Source organism: Cynoglossus semilaevis, chromosome 3, assembly GCF_000523025.1.
Source record: "Cynoglossus semilaevis isolate Cse_v1.0 chromosome 3, Cse_v1.0, whole genome shotgun sequence".
NCBI lineage: Eukaryota > Metazoa > Chordata > Actinopteri > Pleuronectiformes > Cynoglossidae > Cynoglossus > Cynoglossus semilaevis.
Window position 1 is genome coordinate 2,520,368 of NC_024309.1, and position 15,518 is coordinate 2,535,885.

Below are 15,518 nucleotides of genomic sequence, written 5' to 3' on the forward strand. Positions count from 1 at the left end.
TTTTCCTGACATTTTTAAACTTAGTAAAAAGAGTCACATTTCTGGTGCAATCCTTATGAATCGGTCTACAACAGAACAGTACTTGTGAGTCATACCATTTATTTCAGACTAATCTATGAAACATGATCACATGTAGAATTGTCATCTAAAATAAATCAAAAGTCAATATCTATTTTCATTTAAATATTCTCTGTGAAGTGGACCGCAGTACTGAAAGAGTGATATGCAGAAACACACTAATGCAATATGCTGATGACTTTTTAAAAGCCAAGCCAACAAAGGGAAGCTTATCATTGTTGCCGTGATTTTATTTCTGCAACGGCATAATGTCTTTGGGCTGCACTGGATTTATGATTATAGATTTACATATAGTTGATTGTACAATGCCTTTCATGGTAGTAAAGGACAGTAGGAGCATCATGTAGTATCAAACAATGTACCAGTGGCACTTAGTCTTTTGTCAGCAGCTCTCTGACGTGATGATTCTATTTGATCTCCAAATGTCTTTTCTTACATCCACTCACTTTCCTTTACTGACTGACAATAAAAGTAGAACTAATGTCAAACATCTACAATAGCTCGTCTTCTTAAGGACTGTTATATTTGCAAATGTTAAAAGCATACATGAGCATACACTATTCACTGGGTTTGCAGGAATGACAGGGTAAAAAAGCATCCGTTTAAGAACAACTGGTAATGTACAGAATGTGAACAAAGGGGTCTAAAACCTAAATGAGCTGAGGACCACTGCGGCCACCATCATGTCACTCATTGGTGACGATACAAAAATCCTCAGATATTTTAGGGAAAAAAATATTAAATGCAATTAAAGCATAATTTAAAGGGTTCATGGGCTGAAAATGGACCACAGGCGGCAAGTTTAATACCATCAAAAGTAACTCAAACGATAATTTACCACATTGTAAATTAATACATGGACACATGTTTTTAAAGAATTATAATTTACTGGTCTACAAAACACAGTTTCATTGACATAACTTTTAAAAGTTGGCCTGATAACTTTACTTTTACTTTTCCAACCTGCATACTCGTTTCCAACTTGGTACATGAACAAGGTCTGCAGACATCAGTTTCAGTTAAGCGATTAATGATTTGGATTTTAGTTACTCTTGCACCTAAATTTCAGGCCACCGTATTGTTTTTTAATTCCTTATATATATATATATATATATATATAAAAGGGCTGTGAGAGCAAACTGTGCAAATAGGAATACTTTTTACAAGGAGTTACTTAAACATTTCAGGTTTTGGCTTGGCCATGGTGGAGAACGTCAGATGGTTGCTGAGAATATTCTCTGAGACGTTCCCTCTTCGGGGGAAAAGGAATCATTTATGAGGCAGCCTCAAACAGGGACTTCATGCAACGCAGGTCTGCATTATTTGATTTACCCCGCAACACAGGTAAAAAAATAAATAAAAATTTCTGTTTTATTTATACTTAAGTTTTTGGGGTTTTTTTTTCAACTGCAGGTACTATTTCATACAACTTTTACATATGTTTCACCTTAACTAATGAAATGAAAACTTTGCTGCAAATTTATTTTTTTATAACTGGAAAAGTACCTTTGTTTGTGACATGAGTACTTTACAAAAGCAGTATTAAAAAAAAGCCATAATATTATGGTATTTTAAAGTAGAAAATTAAAAATCCTAATGTCTTGAGATTGAAACAGGAGAATATTCTGCCTACATTCCCATTTGTGTTTCCCCAGTGTAATATTACACTTAATGTTGGATAATGTTGGATAAAGAGATGACGATGTGGATAATAGTGTGATGCATCCTCAGAGATTAAAAATTTCACGAACTCTTGTAACAGATAAAAAGACGGATGGTTTTTATGTGTTCCACAATTTGATGTTACTTATTATTTTAATACATTCAAAATAAATTATGCCTTTTTTTTCAAAAGAATAAAATGAATGCTTCTGTTGTTTATGTGATTTTTTCAGTTTGAAAGAACGTTTATGATTTACTCTCAGAATAAAGGCTAAGAAGGAGAAGTAAGTAAAAGGAAAAATACATTGTATACCTCTGTTCATTTACATGGACTGTAATCAGTTTTGATCAAAACATCAGCTGATGACAGGTCAGTGTGATAAGGAAGAAAAGTCGAGGTTTCTTTGATGCAGTTTAATTACTCTTGTGACCAAGGACAGGCAGCTTGAGGCCACAGTCACAGACAGAGGCCTTGTATTGTGAATTTACACAGGGGTTCTAACAGCTGAGTGGAGAGATAATTAAAAGGGCTTCATGATTGTTTTACGAGTGACAGTATTTTCCCGCGACTTCGATGTCACTGTCTCTGGTGACGGTTAACTTCCCACTGAAATAACATAAATTTTCATCATTCGCACTCTCAGCTAACTGATGATTAAATCAGCGCTTTCTAATTCTGCGGCTCTGATTGATTCATCACCGGTCGTGAGAATCCCATCAAAATAATCTGTAGTTATATGGACTATTGATTAGCCCGGAGTAAAATGATTAGGTATTTTATGCCCAGATTAAATCACATTTTTGTGTGAATGGCTGATTTGATTTAATTAGCATTTCGATTGTGAGATTGCATTTGATTTAAATCCCCTAATAATGTGGTTTTTTTAATTTATGATATTGATTGACCTGAAAAATTACAGTCAGCCGGAGTTTGGAATTTTGCCTAAACCAGGCTTGTACCTTTGTTTTATAATTATATTTGGTTGAGTGAATTTACTTTAGCAAAAAAAAAAAGATTTTCATCAAATTTCAGTAAAAATAAATTTCACAAACTTCTGCGAGTAATTCCAAAATGGATCAACTCACAGTATTTATTTATTTTTGTCAGTGTAAACTTGTAATAGTAACAGAGTAGGGGGTCGATTTTTGAGTGTTCACAGGTCAAAATCATGGTCAAAAGAAAGGTACCGCTTTTCGATTAAGGTGAGCGTCAAGGTTTTCAAGTGAGGGGTCAAACCTGGGTATAAGAAGCATCACAGTGTTAGAGAGGAACAGGTTTCACAGAAGGAAGGAAAGAGCAGGAAGAGGAAGAAAACACTTCATTCATTAAACTGATTGATTGGATGTCACAGTTTCTGTTGGTCTCTGTGTTTAGACAACACAAACCCCAAGAGACTGGGCAGGCGAGGGAGCGAAAGATCAATGGTGTTTTAAGGCAAGAGTGAAGTAGAGAGAAGGAAAGAGAGATCACTTCTGAAAGTGAGATGGATGGAGGGTCAGTGAGACAGAAGGATGAGGAGGAAGCAGAGGGAATTCAGACCAATGGCTGTGAATTAAATCTTTTTTATATAACTGAATCAGCTTATCAAAAGTGCACTAATAAACAGGAGAACGTAAAATTCTACTAAACATAGCATGAAAGTTATTTCACACAGACTTCCAAATGTCAAAGTTGGACTTCCTTTAGCCAAACACAAAACTATGTAGTAGGTTAACATGTTTTTAAATGTTAAATGTTTGAAATTATGAATAGCGTTTTGTCATTCAGACATACTAAGTTGAGTTTTAAAAGCTTGTAAAAGTCTTGAGCCAAAAACGGAAGAAATGAGTAATAAAAAAGCAGAAGTAGGAGAAATAATTTAAAAACTAGGGGTGTATATTGGCAAGAATCTGGTGATTTGATACGTATCTCGATACAGACACAATGTTGTTCTCATATAATGCAAAACTATAGGCACGGTAAATATTTGCATGTTGTCAATAAAAAATTGATCCACTGATGTAGAATTTCAATTCCTGATTCGAAAACTAACAACAATATTAAGTGAGTGAAAAGCGGACATTTTGTCACTACAGATACAAAATGTTTGAGGGTGACAGAAGCTTGGAGTTCACATACCTCCAAGCTAAAGAGGAGAAATATGACTGACAGTAAAGGGCTATTATGTTGACTGATGAGAGAACAGAAATGTTGATGAAAAGACATACAAGACAAGACAAAAAAAGCAGTCTATAATTATTATTTCAGGAGAAAATCTCTTTTTATATCAAACACCAAAGTACACCATGTTATTTTTTTTCCTTACTGTGATGAACACATTCTCTCTCCTGTTACGTCCTACCACTCTGTCCATGTATCTGTCCTAACAATGCCACAAGTCTGTCTCTATTCCCATCACGCTGAACCACCAATTCAAATGGCATCAGCAGACACCATCTGCATCATCCATCTCAGGGCCTGGCACTGACCTAGATCAGATCACCCATGAACTCCTCCAGTCTCCTCTGATGCTCTTTCTCAGCCAGCTTTGCCGTTTCTGCCCATAAGTAATGAACTGTGTGCTCCGACTCTGTCTCCAGACATCACAGAAAACTGCCTAAGGGTTATGGTACCAGTGAATGAGTTCATTTTTTTTAAAGACTCACCTCTGCCACACCCACATTCATACACTGTAAACTCTGTAATAAAGGAAAAGCCAATATGTACTACTGCAAGTGCCCTCAGGAGAGACGTGCAGATACGGAGTGATTAATAACCCATAGCTCTTTTTTTGGCTACAGTTGGAGGGCAACCACTGACTACACAGAACAAAGCCGTGAGGCCAAATCCTCACCGAGAGCACATCCTGGACAGATATGAGTCTATACTAGTTTTCTGGAACAGTGCCACACTCTCCACAATCAAGGTCAGTCTTTATCTTTGATTCTAGACAGGTGAGGCACTCCAGCCCCGAGGCAAGGACACGAGTTAGCAAAATGAAATCCAACAGTTTCCTCTGGATATATAACAAGTGGGGTGGGGATGGGATAATGCCCGAGGGAAAACCTGAGAGGTTGTCAATAAGGGCCCACACTGCACATGCACTGGGAGGTAAAAGGCTTAGTCACCGCCTCTTCAGCAGTTTGGGTCCAGTCACCTGTAATATACACTCGGTGTTGAGGGTTCCAGTCCTCACAGCAGAAACAAAGGTCCCTTTGTGTTGCACATGCACTCAGTTGCATTTATCAACTTGACCATGGAGGGCGTTCTATTTCAAAAACAAGTGCTGTTGTGTCTGGTTTGTTTCCAAACGAAATGGCTCCACATCAACGCCTGAAGATAAAAGGAAATCACAACTTTTTTTTTCTTTTTCTTGACTTCGCTTAATCTCCACTGATATTAGGAGTATCCTTTTTAAGCGAGCCCCAGCCAAAGAAGCTAACAGCAGGTACTGTAGCACAGTTAAAAGACCAAAAGTATTCAATTTACAAACATATCGTATTATGTAAAATAAATACATGTAGATAAGTCAGAGCCAAGTACTCTAACTGACAGTAGGGTAAGTCAGAAATGGCAAAAAAAAACAATGTACGCTTAACTTTTTCCTTAACAATATTCCCTTCATTTGAATTGGTCCCAAATAAAAACAAATGCTAAAACCTGTTTACCTGTATTATCAAAATATGAAAAAAAAGCTATTGTCATATTTAGTGATGCTAATTTATATAAAATATTCTTGATTAATCCACAGTTACCCTGTGATCTAACAGTTTAAAAGCAAACAGTCCATCCAACCATAGATGTACAGCACAGTACAATCTGTAATGAGTGTTTGAGAAGCATGGGACAGGGACAGTAAACCATGTCAATCATATGAAGAGAATGCAAAAAAGAACAGACAGGCCACAGGCACTAAACACCAGTAAAGATGAACAAACGCAGCAACAAAGGTCTGTGAGACTTTGGCAGGAATGTGGAGCTGAGATATATTAGGAAAGAAAGGACAAAGAAAAAAAAATACATCAGCTGAGACAGAAGAGGTGAAATGACAGAAAAGGAGTTCAAATAACGACTCTGAACAGAGAGAAAATTAACCATTGCTTTCATGTGTGTGTGACTGTGTGTGTCTCTCTTATTTTATCTGTCACATTAACAGGTTTATTCTTCCAGGGGGAGCAGGGTAACCATGTGACTCATGTCTCCACAGACATCGGATATTAAACTGAAATGAAAGCAAACACGCTCACTTCCACGTATGACCTTGGAGAGAAAATGCAATTTAGAAAAAAAAAAAAGAAGCATCCATTGGCGTTGTTCCTGGCTAAAGTGTGTGTAAGCAGGTGGTAATTTAGACAACAAAATGACTCTTTCATGGTTGTTTCTGCTTTAGCATCTGTGCCTGGTGATTTCCGCCTCACATTACTGGTGTAGTAGTGAAAAATTTGACCAGAGGTCCTCTGGTGTCTATGTGCCAAAGCATCAAGAGTAATTAACCACCGAAGACAAGTGCAATTTCCTGTTCAAAGAAGATTGAAAGCAGCTGGTAGAAAATATCGACACATTTCTTATATTTTACAGCAGAGGAAATTAATTCCTGGAAATTACATTAATTCTGCATTGGTTCTTTGCCTGCTGTGGCAATTTTCTTTGCTCTGCTTTAAATGTGAGCAAAAAAAAAAAAAAGTTGTCTCATGACTCATTGGCTTAGTGGCGAATAACTCCCAGCTGACACAGGAAACTATTATGGACTGGAGGTTTTAATAAAAGTTGTTAGTCTTTCTAAAAATGCAATTAAAACCTGAATTGCTAATTTGATAATTGCACTCAGAGTACTTGAGATTTTTAACCAAATCTATGAACAACCAGGAACATACTTGATAAATCAGGGAACCAGGCACGTACTGAGTTAAATTCTCTTTTCATTTGATTACTTTTTTTTTTTTTTTTTTAATTTTCTACTAATTACATCTTGAATCGTGTTGGAACTCAAAATACTAAAAATTACAGTTTTGTAAATATCATGTAAACATCTGTCTATTGTAGTTGGGAAATTATATATATATATATATATATATAAACAAGCAATAATTAGACAAGTTGGCTGATTTTTTTGACAATATCCAATTTCATTTCATTTAAATGTGTAAAAGTTGCAAACATATTCCTTGTTGCTCAAAGAAGCCTTTACAATCAAGGGTTAAGCTGAAACCTAATATTAAAAAAAGAACAATTATTTGAAAATTTGAAAATAATGAGAAGCTCCTTATCAGAAGAATGTTTCACTGTAAAAAGAACAAGATAAATCTAAGAGGAACAGTGCAGGGATGGATGTTGATATTAGAAAGATGAATGGACAGGACGGGAGGAGCTCGTTGTGTGAATACAGAATGGAGAGATGTGATCACACTCGGGCAGCACGGCCTTGCAAAATAAATAAATAGACTTTAAGAGATCCCGTCAGCATCCATGCACTCAGGCTTGAATTTATTCATGGGCATATTCATAATGCATGCACACAGGATGAATGAGTTGCCATGCATCTGTCACTGAACACGTTTTCATCCACATCATGACTTGGTGAAAACTACTGTACGTTTCCTCCATGGCGCTCGGTCCGTGTGATATACGCCGTAAGCACTGACTGATGAGAGAACGTTTTCTTTAATGAGCCTCCAGTGGGTGAGTGGATTCACCCTGAGGTAGAGCCAGTTCCTCACATTACACCGCTGCTGATGCTGTCCGACCATATCTGAGGTGTACAGCATCACGGTGCAGCTGACGGATGCGTGTACTATGTGTGTGCACTTACACTGTTGGTTTACCTGTGTGTGTTTGTCTGTGCAGTATGATTGGACCTGTCTGCATTGCTTATATCGCTCCTTAATCACATGGTCTGGTGAGTGCCTGTGTCTGTCTGCCTGCTGTTCACCACTGGTTGAAGGCAGACTCTGTTATAATGGGCACTTGAAGTCCAGTCCCACTTACTAGAAAGACAGACCACCCAGATGACCCTTATTTTAAACATGAACTTGGATCATTTTGCCTAAAATGGCTTTATTATACTACTACTCAGAAAGTCTTATGTCATATGTGACAGACACTTATTGAGCACCCATGCTCTGGTCTGTGAAGCCACAGGTGCAAATAGACTCAAGACAAAAGTGTCCATCATCTGTGCTGAAAAACAAGCACTGACCTTGTTGCTGTTTGCGGCACCAGTCCTAACTACTGGCTCCCCATGCAGCCCTTTTTGAGTCATCTCTTTCTTGTAAAATGTAATTACCAGTCAAATGATATTAAAAAGCGACAGAGATGGATGAGAAGATAAAAGATCATTGCTGTACTGCATTAAGACAAGGCACTAAAAGCACTGGCAGATCACTCTGTGTAGGTGAGCCGGCAGTGAGACATCAAATTATCTGTCTGAATATTAATGTGCCATGAGACACATTTATATTCTTGACATTTTGGGTTCATACACTTCAGATGTGATCATGTGATGCCAGCGAGCTTCGATTCAAATTGTTTTAGTCTTTATACTACATTTAATTAAGTTTCCTACAATTTGAGTATCATCCTCTTTATATATAGGCTGTTGTTGTGAAAAAAAGATTTAAATACTAATGTTTCTTTCTTAGACACGATACTTCCCAGTCAACACCTCCTGAACTGTTAATGCTTGACCTGTTCCATTTCAACACAAATGCTTCTGAATGATGCCTTCTAAAATATTGTATTGTTATATAGTTATTATTACTGTTATTATTAATAATAATATAATTCAGAACTGTATGTCCAAAATACGAAAAATGTAGGCACTTATTATATATGTTATTAACATGTAGTGACGTGATTAAGAGAGTGATTAACTTGTAACCGCTAATAAGCAAAACAAGTCAGTCATGTTGCCAAACACATAATTAAAAAAAAAAACAGGTTATTTTGGTGATTAGATATCACATGCTGTCTGTTAGATACCAAAGCAGATAATTACATGTATAAAATGATAGCAATGACTACAAATGTGTCTTTTATATTGAATTATTTTTCACTGAACAAGACTCTGATTATAATTAAATGATTCCATAACCAACGGTCTCTTTACAAGCTTATAAATCTACCTCTAAGAAATCTATCTGAAGCAAGTACAAGGAAAATTACAGTTCCACTTATTACCTCTAGATGTCCCCACAGGTAAATCAAGCCTCCTCTTCCTGTCGGAGGCTCCCTTCTCTCCCTGAACATTACTCTCTTCGACTGTTTACATGGTCTAAGGCGGAAGTCCTGAATCTGTAAGTATATAATTCAGGAAAATTCAATGTATTATCATGACCATATTATATGCTATTTTTCTGTTGTCAGACGAAAAAAATAGCGCTACTGTGCGTCATGTTATCTGGTCAGAATAATACGTAACCAAGCGTTTGAACCGTTAAATTCACCTTAACACCGCGTAGTTACACTACTACTACAACGGTAATGCCCATTTTCAGTTTTTTATGTATATTTAAATATATATATACACACATAGGTATACCACATTTTGAGCAGAAAGAAAATATGTCATGTTTTTTAACTTGAGAAAACGATTGATCAAAAAAGTAACTAAGTAAAAAAATGTTTTACCAAAACAGAGATCAATAAAAAAAAAAAAAGAACTTGTTTCAGTCCTTTGACAAGGCAACAACAAAAAAGCAGAATGTGACCTGGTATGGGAGACATTCCCCAAGATGGTTACAAAGAAGTGCTCACTTTGGTAATGGGTTAAAAGCAGAAATCACATTTTGTTGTGTGCAGTGGTGTGCTGTGCCACAATGGTAAATAATTCACTTTCAATGGAAAAGAAAAATAACCTTACTTTGTTTTTAATGATTTTGTGTCTTCTTTGAATGCCAGCCATGGATAAAGAGTTGTCACCTTTGGACTGCCTGCTGCCCTCAGGTACTACAGTTGCCTATGACACACATAACCAGCTGTTAATGTACAGATAAACAAATATTTTTAAATAAAATGTAAAATCAGTACTGAAATATTGTGATTATTATGAGAAAATACACAAAAGATGAACTAAGTATTTAACTATCTAAACAGACAATAATAAATTTACTTCAGCCTTAATGGAGTTAGTCTTGTTCTAAAGACTTTTCATTAGCAGAAGGTTAACACGTCAAAGTGTTTATGGGATTAACTACTAAAAAAGGGAGAAGCTGGAAGCAGACACAAATGTCAATATTAACCACAAAACTGCATGTTTTTGCAGGTTCGGTTCTTTAACAGGCAATTTTGTAAACTTGTCATTCATAACTGACAGCTGATTATAGCTTTGTTTAGGGTGTCAGTCATTCAACGATGCCCATAAGGCTGCGAAGTAGCTGGCAGTTTAATTTTTCACACAGTAGATTTAAAGGTGGATATGACTAACACATGTATACTAGGATCATTATTTTCCCTGTGGAATCTTCGTTTGGTGATTCATTTACCCAGTGGTGACCCAACAGTTTTTGCATCTGTTCTACTAACAAAGGCGTAGACAAAACTCCAGATGGTTCCGTCTGCCTGCAGCTTCTGCTCTCAAACTTTATGTGACCTCCATACCAATGCGCGGATAAGTGCGGAGGAGGGACACGAGCCTAAGGGCAGGTTTTACAGGAAAATATAAAGGTCAGGGAGATTGTACAGCATTTTGGCCAGTAGAGCAGATGTCCCCTTCTTCGATCATGTCTGTCTTGTCTTGCAACCTCAGCAACAAAATTAAGTAATGTTGAATGTGTTAGATAGTCTACATTAGGCCTAGTTTCTGACTCTGAAATAAGCAGGTTCAGAAGAAATCAATAATGTACTTCCTGTTAATAATGTTTTACATTTCTTCAGGGGAATCACTGGCAAAAACTGTCTGATAAAATTGTTGTGAATGCCATTTAATAATAATTTAAACCCTTGGTATATTACACTTTTGGACCTTTTTTAATACCTGCATTTTTGAGGTTATAATTCAATTAACTGTCAGATAAGTGATAATTTAGATTAGGAGACACATTTTGTGCAAGCCTTGATTTTAACTGGACTGATGTTCTTAAGTCAGTAGGTGCAAATCTAAATTATGTGTTAATTATGCATTTTTTCCTTGTTTCTTCCCTGTGTTGTTTAACTCCTTTCATCTCTTCTGACTGCTGTTATTGCATTCACCTACACAAATTAGTAACAAGAAGGCCAAGATCAACACAATGCTGATTGAAGTCCCACCTCCCTGCACCTCCCACACTGCACATTCACAGCTATTACTTTAAAAATCCACTTAATATTATTTATTAAAGCACAATGAATCCATCTGCTATTCCCATCAATCAAAAACCAGTACAATATTGTCACTTTGACAGTGTAGTTTAGGGTATCACGTTTTGTGCAGACTATAAAAAAAAGATACAATAAAAAAAAACTTAAAATAGCCAACAGAATCTGCAAATCTTTTTTTGTGTCTGCCTCTAAAGCATTGATTCCTAATGGTAGTTTATTGGGTGTGAAAAATACCTTAATTGGTCTGAAAAAAAAAATTGATGCTAAATGTGTGTGACTGTAATAATGCAGTCTTCTGTCAGACTTCCTTACAAAGACAACCCAAGTTGACATTTATTTGAACAGGCTCCAAAAAAGACCTCACTCTGTTTCTCACATGTATGTATAGGGGTGGCACTTGTATGTCAAAGGGTTATCAGAAAAGTCACGGCTGGTTGGGTTTGTGTTCCATTCCGTTCTCCATACCTCCAGCCAATTAGAAGACAAGACTGACAAATCTACTCCTCCCTACTTTCCCCTGCCCGTCCATATACTAAATCTTCCCCTTCTCTGTGTTTCCTCATTCTTTCTCCATGTCCCCCTCTATTTTGTCATTCTAGTCTGGGGTTGAATTTCATTAACAAATGACCCACAAGTGCTGTGAACTCTCAACAACATGAATCCTGTCGCTATTAGAAAGTCACAAACCAGAAAAGCATTTTTAGATGTCATTTTTCTAGGGCAAATTTCTTCAAAGCAAAACAGATATATTCTGTCCTCTTCTTGAATAACCTAGGTATCAAAAATTTGGAAAAATTTTACTTTAGAACTAAGGACATAATGAAAAGCGTTAAATACAACCTTATGTAAAGGATGGAAAGAATTTCCCGAAGGTAACTCCCAAGGGATTCATAAAGTGCTATCTATCTATCTATCTATCTAGGAACTTTATCTTTTATTGTCACCACCTATGCTCAATGTACTATAATTTTCAAGAGCAAATGGATATTTTCAATGTATTTCACACAGGATCTGCAGTACAAGACAGAAGCAGGTGTTTAAAGAGATGAATGGACAAATCAATGAAAGGAAGAAAATAAGGTCTGACTAAATGACATGGAAAAGGAGCCACAGACAATGGTTCATTCATTTGGTAGCATTAATTTTTCTTTTTAAGCCTTCGGCAACATTGTAACTTTTCTTTTTACTTATACAGTAGCAACAATGATTCTGAAATTCAAAAAGGATTTTATCCTAAAGCCTTCTTTGAGATTTTTGTCTTGAAGCTGGTCAATTTGCCATTTTTATTTGTCTTTGTCAATTTTCCAGGCACGCTAAGAATCTGTTTGATTATTCTGAACCAGCCTATTGATGAGGACTACCTGCGTGTTCTCTGGAATAAAGGTGAGAAGCAGACAAATGGACTCTTCTGTGTTAATTAATATGGGTTTTCAGAGGTTTTGACTGTGTACATTGTCTTCTTTGTAGTCATGTACCTCCAGCTTTCTAAGTAAAGATGTTAAAAATCTTAATTCATGTCATTTTACTGTTTCTTCCTTGCCTGGAGGTTCTGACATTTGTTAGTAATGAAGTTTCAGACTGAATCTACTCTCTGGAGATAGAAATTATTTTCTCTTGAGCAATAAGACCTTGTATTTCTATTTTAAATCAATTCCTGGTGCTGCATGACTGAAAGGAATTACTACACACACACACACTAAAACACACCAACTCACACACACACATACCCAGGGCATTCATGTAATAAATACGTTAATCACTTGATATTTACAAAAGTATTTGTAGCAGTTAAAGTTTTACGTTAGCAACGCAGACATTTTCATAGACCAGAGGCCCCCAAACCTTTTGGCAGTGCACCCCCTTATATATTCCAACCAGGTTGATACACCCCTAATTCTCCACATCTCATATAAAGGCACCATGATTAATTATGCTCAAATAAAGAGAACACGTATTAAACAGAATAGTCGAATAGTCAACACTGCACTCACACTTGCATTTGCATTAATTTGAACTAAACTGAACTTTGACACAGTAAAATCACACCAAAAGAAAACATGCTGCCATCACGTATTTAATCTTGTGCACCCCCTAGTGGTAGATCCACTGTGGCAGTTCCTGTCATAGACATACTGTATTTGTTTCTATTTGTTTATTTGTTCATCAAAGATAATTTGTTACATATTTACCACTAACTTATGCTTCTAAAACATTCATTGGTAAGGCACTGGGCTTGTTTTTTTTTTAGGAATTCCGTAGAATGTTTTTCTATATATGCACAGCAGGGAACACACAAAAAAATATTTAAAAAAATACTTCTAGTAGATTTATTGCCTCGTACTGTTTTGTTCAAAAAAACTAAGTTGATACTGTACATTCTGCACAACACAATCTCTTAAAGTTTCTACTTCAGCAGTTTTGGAGCAACAATCCTGCCCAAGGACACACATTATTGTTCAAGATGCTGGTTACAAGCTTGCTGGAAGTAAACGTAGAACGTCCTTATGGGAGATTAGCAATTACACAGCTGGATTTTTTCCCCCTAATTTTAAGAGAGTTTTTCAGCTCTAAAATTGCTCTAAAAAGCAAACTTTTTTTTTTTTCTGTGAGGGAATTTCCCAAAGAGTTCAATGAAGTTTTATGTTTCCTAATGGAATGTAGTCTAATCTAATCTAAACTCTAAACACTCCAAAGAATTACCTCAATTTGAAAGATGGACTGACCAACACAATAAAAAATAACATGGTTCCATTTATAAATACTATTTAAAGATGCCTAACACAGCATGCTTTTACAGCGTGCCCCTATTTGGCAAGCAGCGGGGGCAGGTCCCATGTATGTGATTTAATTTTCTTCTTCACTATTCATGAGGGCAACATTCAAACATTTCTTCCAAAACAAATACAGGATACAGACATGAATTTGGTTTTGATTTTTTTGTGTGAGTAGGTCAGGCTCCTCAATTAGGTCAAAGAGAAACATTACATCACTGAACCTACTCTCGAACTTTTTGGAAGTAAAACTACACTTTTTATAGGGAAATAGAACTCAAGGCTCCCTCGAGGAGTCTCTGGTGAGATGTATAGCAGTTGTAACTGTGATTCTGATTAATTTAATGCACAAAGTAGATCCCTAAAGTTAACCATACTTCATCCTACAGTCATTAACAGGGTAAAATGACCTGGGTTGAACTATATTAAATAGTGACGTAAGAGCTGTCTTGGTTTAGGAGTTCATAACAGTTTTTGACTACGACACTTTGAAATAACAATAAATAAAGCTGCGGGCAACTCATGTGGAAAGAAGGTTAGGTAACGAGACTTCAAACGTCAAGGCGCATATGTGATTAAAATCCAATCAGATTAAACTTAATGAACACAGCTTCTATATTTTTTTATCGTCTTTGCCAAAAACTCGAGAGGCACTTCAGCTATTTTCATCACACTGCAGTCCCCCGGTTTGATAGATGCCGCTCTTCTCGTTTATGCCTTTTTACTAAAAGAGCTGGAGAAAATACCATATTTAATGACATTTGACAGAGCAATTTCCTCATCCTATTTCACAGCAAAGGTTGCCTGCTGCCTCAAGAAAGAATTCTTTGGGGAGTGTATTAAAAAAAACAAGACCACGATATGAAGGTTTTTAATAGCTGCTCATACAGAAAGGATTTTTCTTAATCAATTTTAAGATGTAATAATTTTATATAATATGCTCAAGTCATTTTATTTTAAAATCTGCTCCAACATCAGTTACTGTTATTGTGGAAATTATTTAAATGTGGGACTTTCAGAGGAATTGTGTCTTCATTATCACAACATGGACATGAGCTCCGGGAGATAATACAGAATAATATTCTGACTTCTATGACCGGTCCAACAATATAACTAATGGTAGATTTGATTTTATGCATTACAATTGTATCCCTCTTTTTTTGATTGATTCAATTCAAAAATTCAATTCACAGGAACAAGAATAAGTCATTTTTGATATCAGACAGGCAGCTGAGAGAAAGATTTCCACATTTAGACAGGGCTTCTTGTAGAAAAGTTTGAGAGAGGTTTTGGGCACTTCCTGAAGTGCCACAAGCGAGGTGGCAGTGCTGTGATGTGGATGTCAGAATTTGGGAAGTTTTCTTGATCAGTTTTGCTCCTGGTGCACATAAGACTTGACAGGATGATGAGTGAGACTGAATGGCAATTCTGAGACCTCTAGTTTAATGATAAATACGCATCTTGCAATTTCGTCAATTCTCAATTGAAATACCATGCAATTTTAATGTTGTTTACGGGGTAAACAGATGTCGGTGTGCGTGAGCACGTCTGACAGTGCATTTCAATTCCTGGATGGTTGTTCACCTGAAGGCATCATGGCCAGGTCTCCACCCTCACAGACACAGACATCTGCCCACAGACATGCGCACAGAACCGTTCGGTCCTCTCCTGCGGCCCCCCAAGGCCCCCTCATCATCTGTGGTAGAGGTGGAGCAGCAGGGAGGCAGAGGTGC

At 36.6% G+C, this 15,518-nt stretch overlaps 1 protein-coding gene and 1 long non-coding RNA gene across 3 annotated transcripts in view; one reads left to right on the forward strand and one right to left on the reverse strand.

The window, feature by feature from the left end:
- Positions 1-8,885: 8,885 nt before the first annotated feature.
- LOC112486838 (uncharacterized) overlaps positions 8,886-15,518 on the reverse strand; it is a 30,093-nt gene continuing 23,460 nt past the window's right edge. The window contains exons 2-3 of the long non-coding RNA XR_003049382.1: positions 9,579-9,674; positions 8,886-9,010 (exon numbers count right to left, since the gene is read on the reverse strand). This is a non-coding gene — a long non-coding RNA (uncharacterized LOC112486838). The remainder of the gene's footprint in view (positions 9,011-9,578; positions 9,675-15,518) is intronic.
- Positions 8,939-15,518, forward strand: part of tpk1 (thiamin pyrophosphokinase 1) — a 41,052-nt gene continuing 34,472 nt past the window's right edge. Inside the window, exons 1-4 of one of the 2 annotated variants that reach the window (XM_025054495.1) lie at positions 8,965-9,012; positions 9,617-9,661; positions 12,023-12,146; positions 12,323-12,397. In XM_025054495.1, coding sequence (XP_024910263.1) covers positions 12,110-12,146; positions 12,323-12,397 — 112 coding nt within the window. In that variant the 5' untranslated portion in view covers positions 8,965-9,012; positions 9,617-9,661; positions 12,023-12,109. Of the gene's footprint in view, positions 9,013-9,616; positions 9,662-12,022; positions 12,147-12,322; positions 12,398-15,518 lie in introns of both variants that reach the window. The other variant, XM_008307448.3, reaches the window with a different exon arrangement.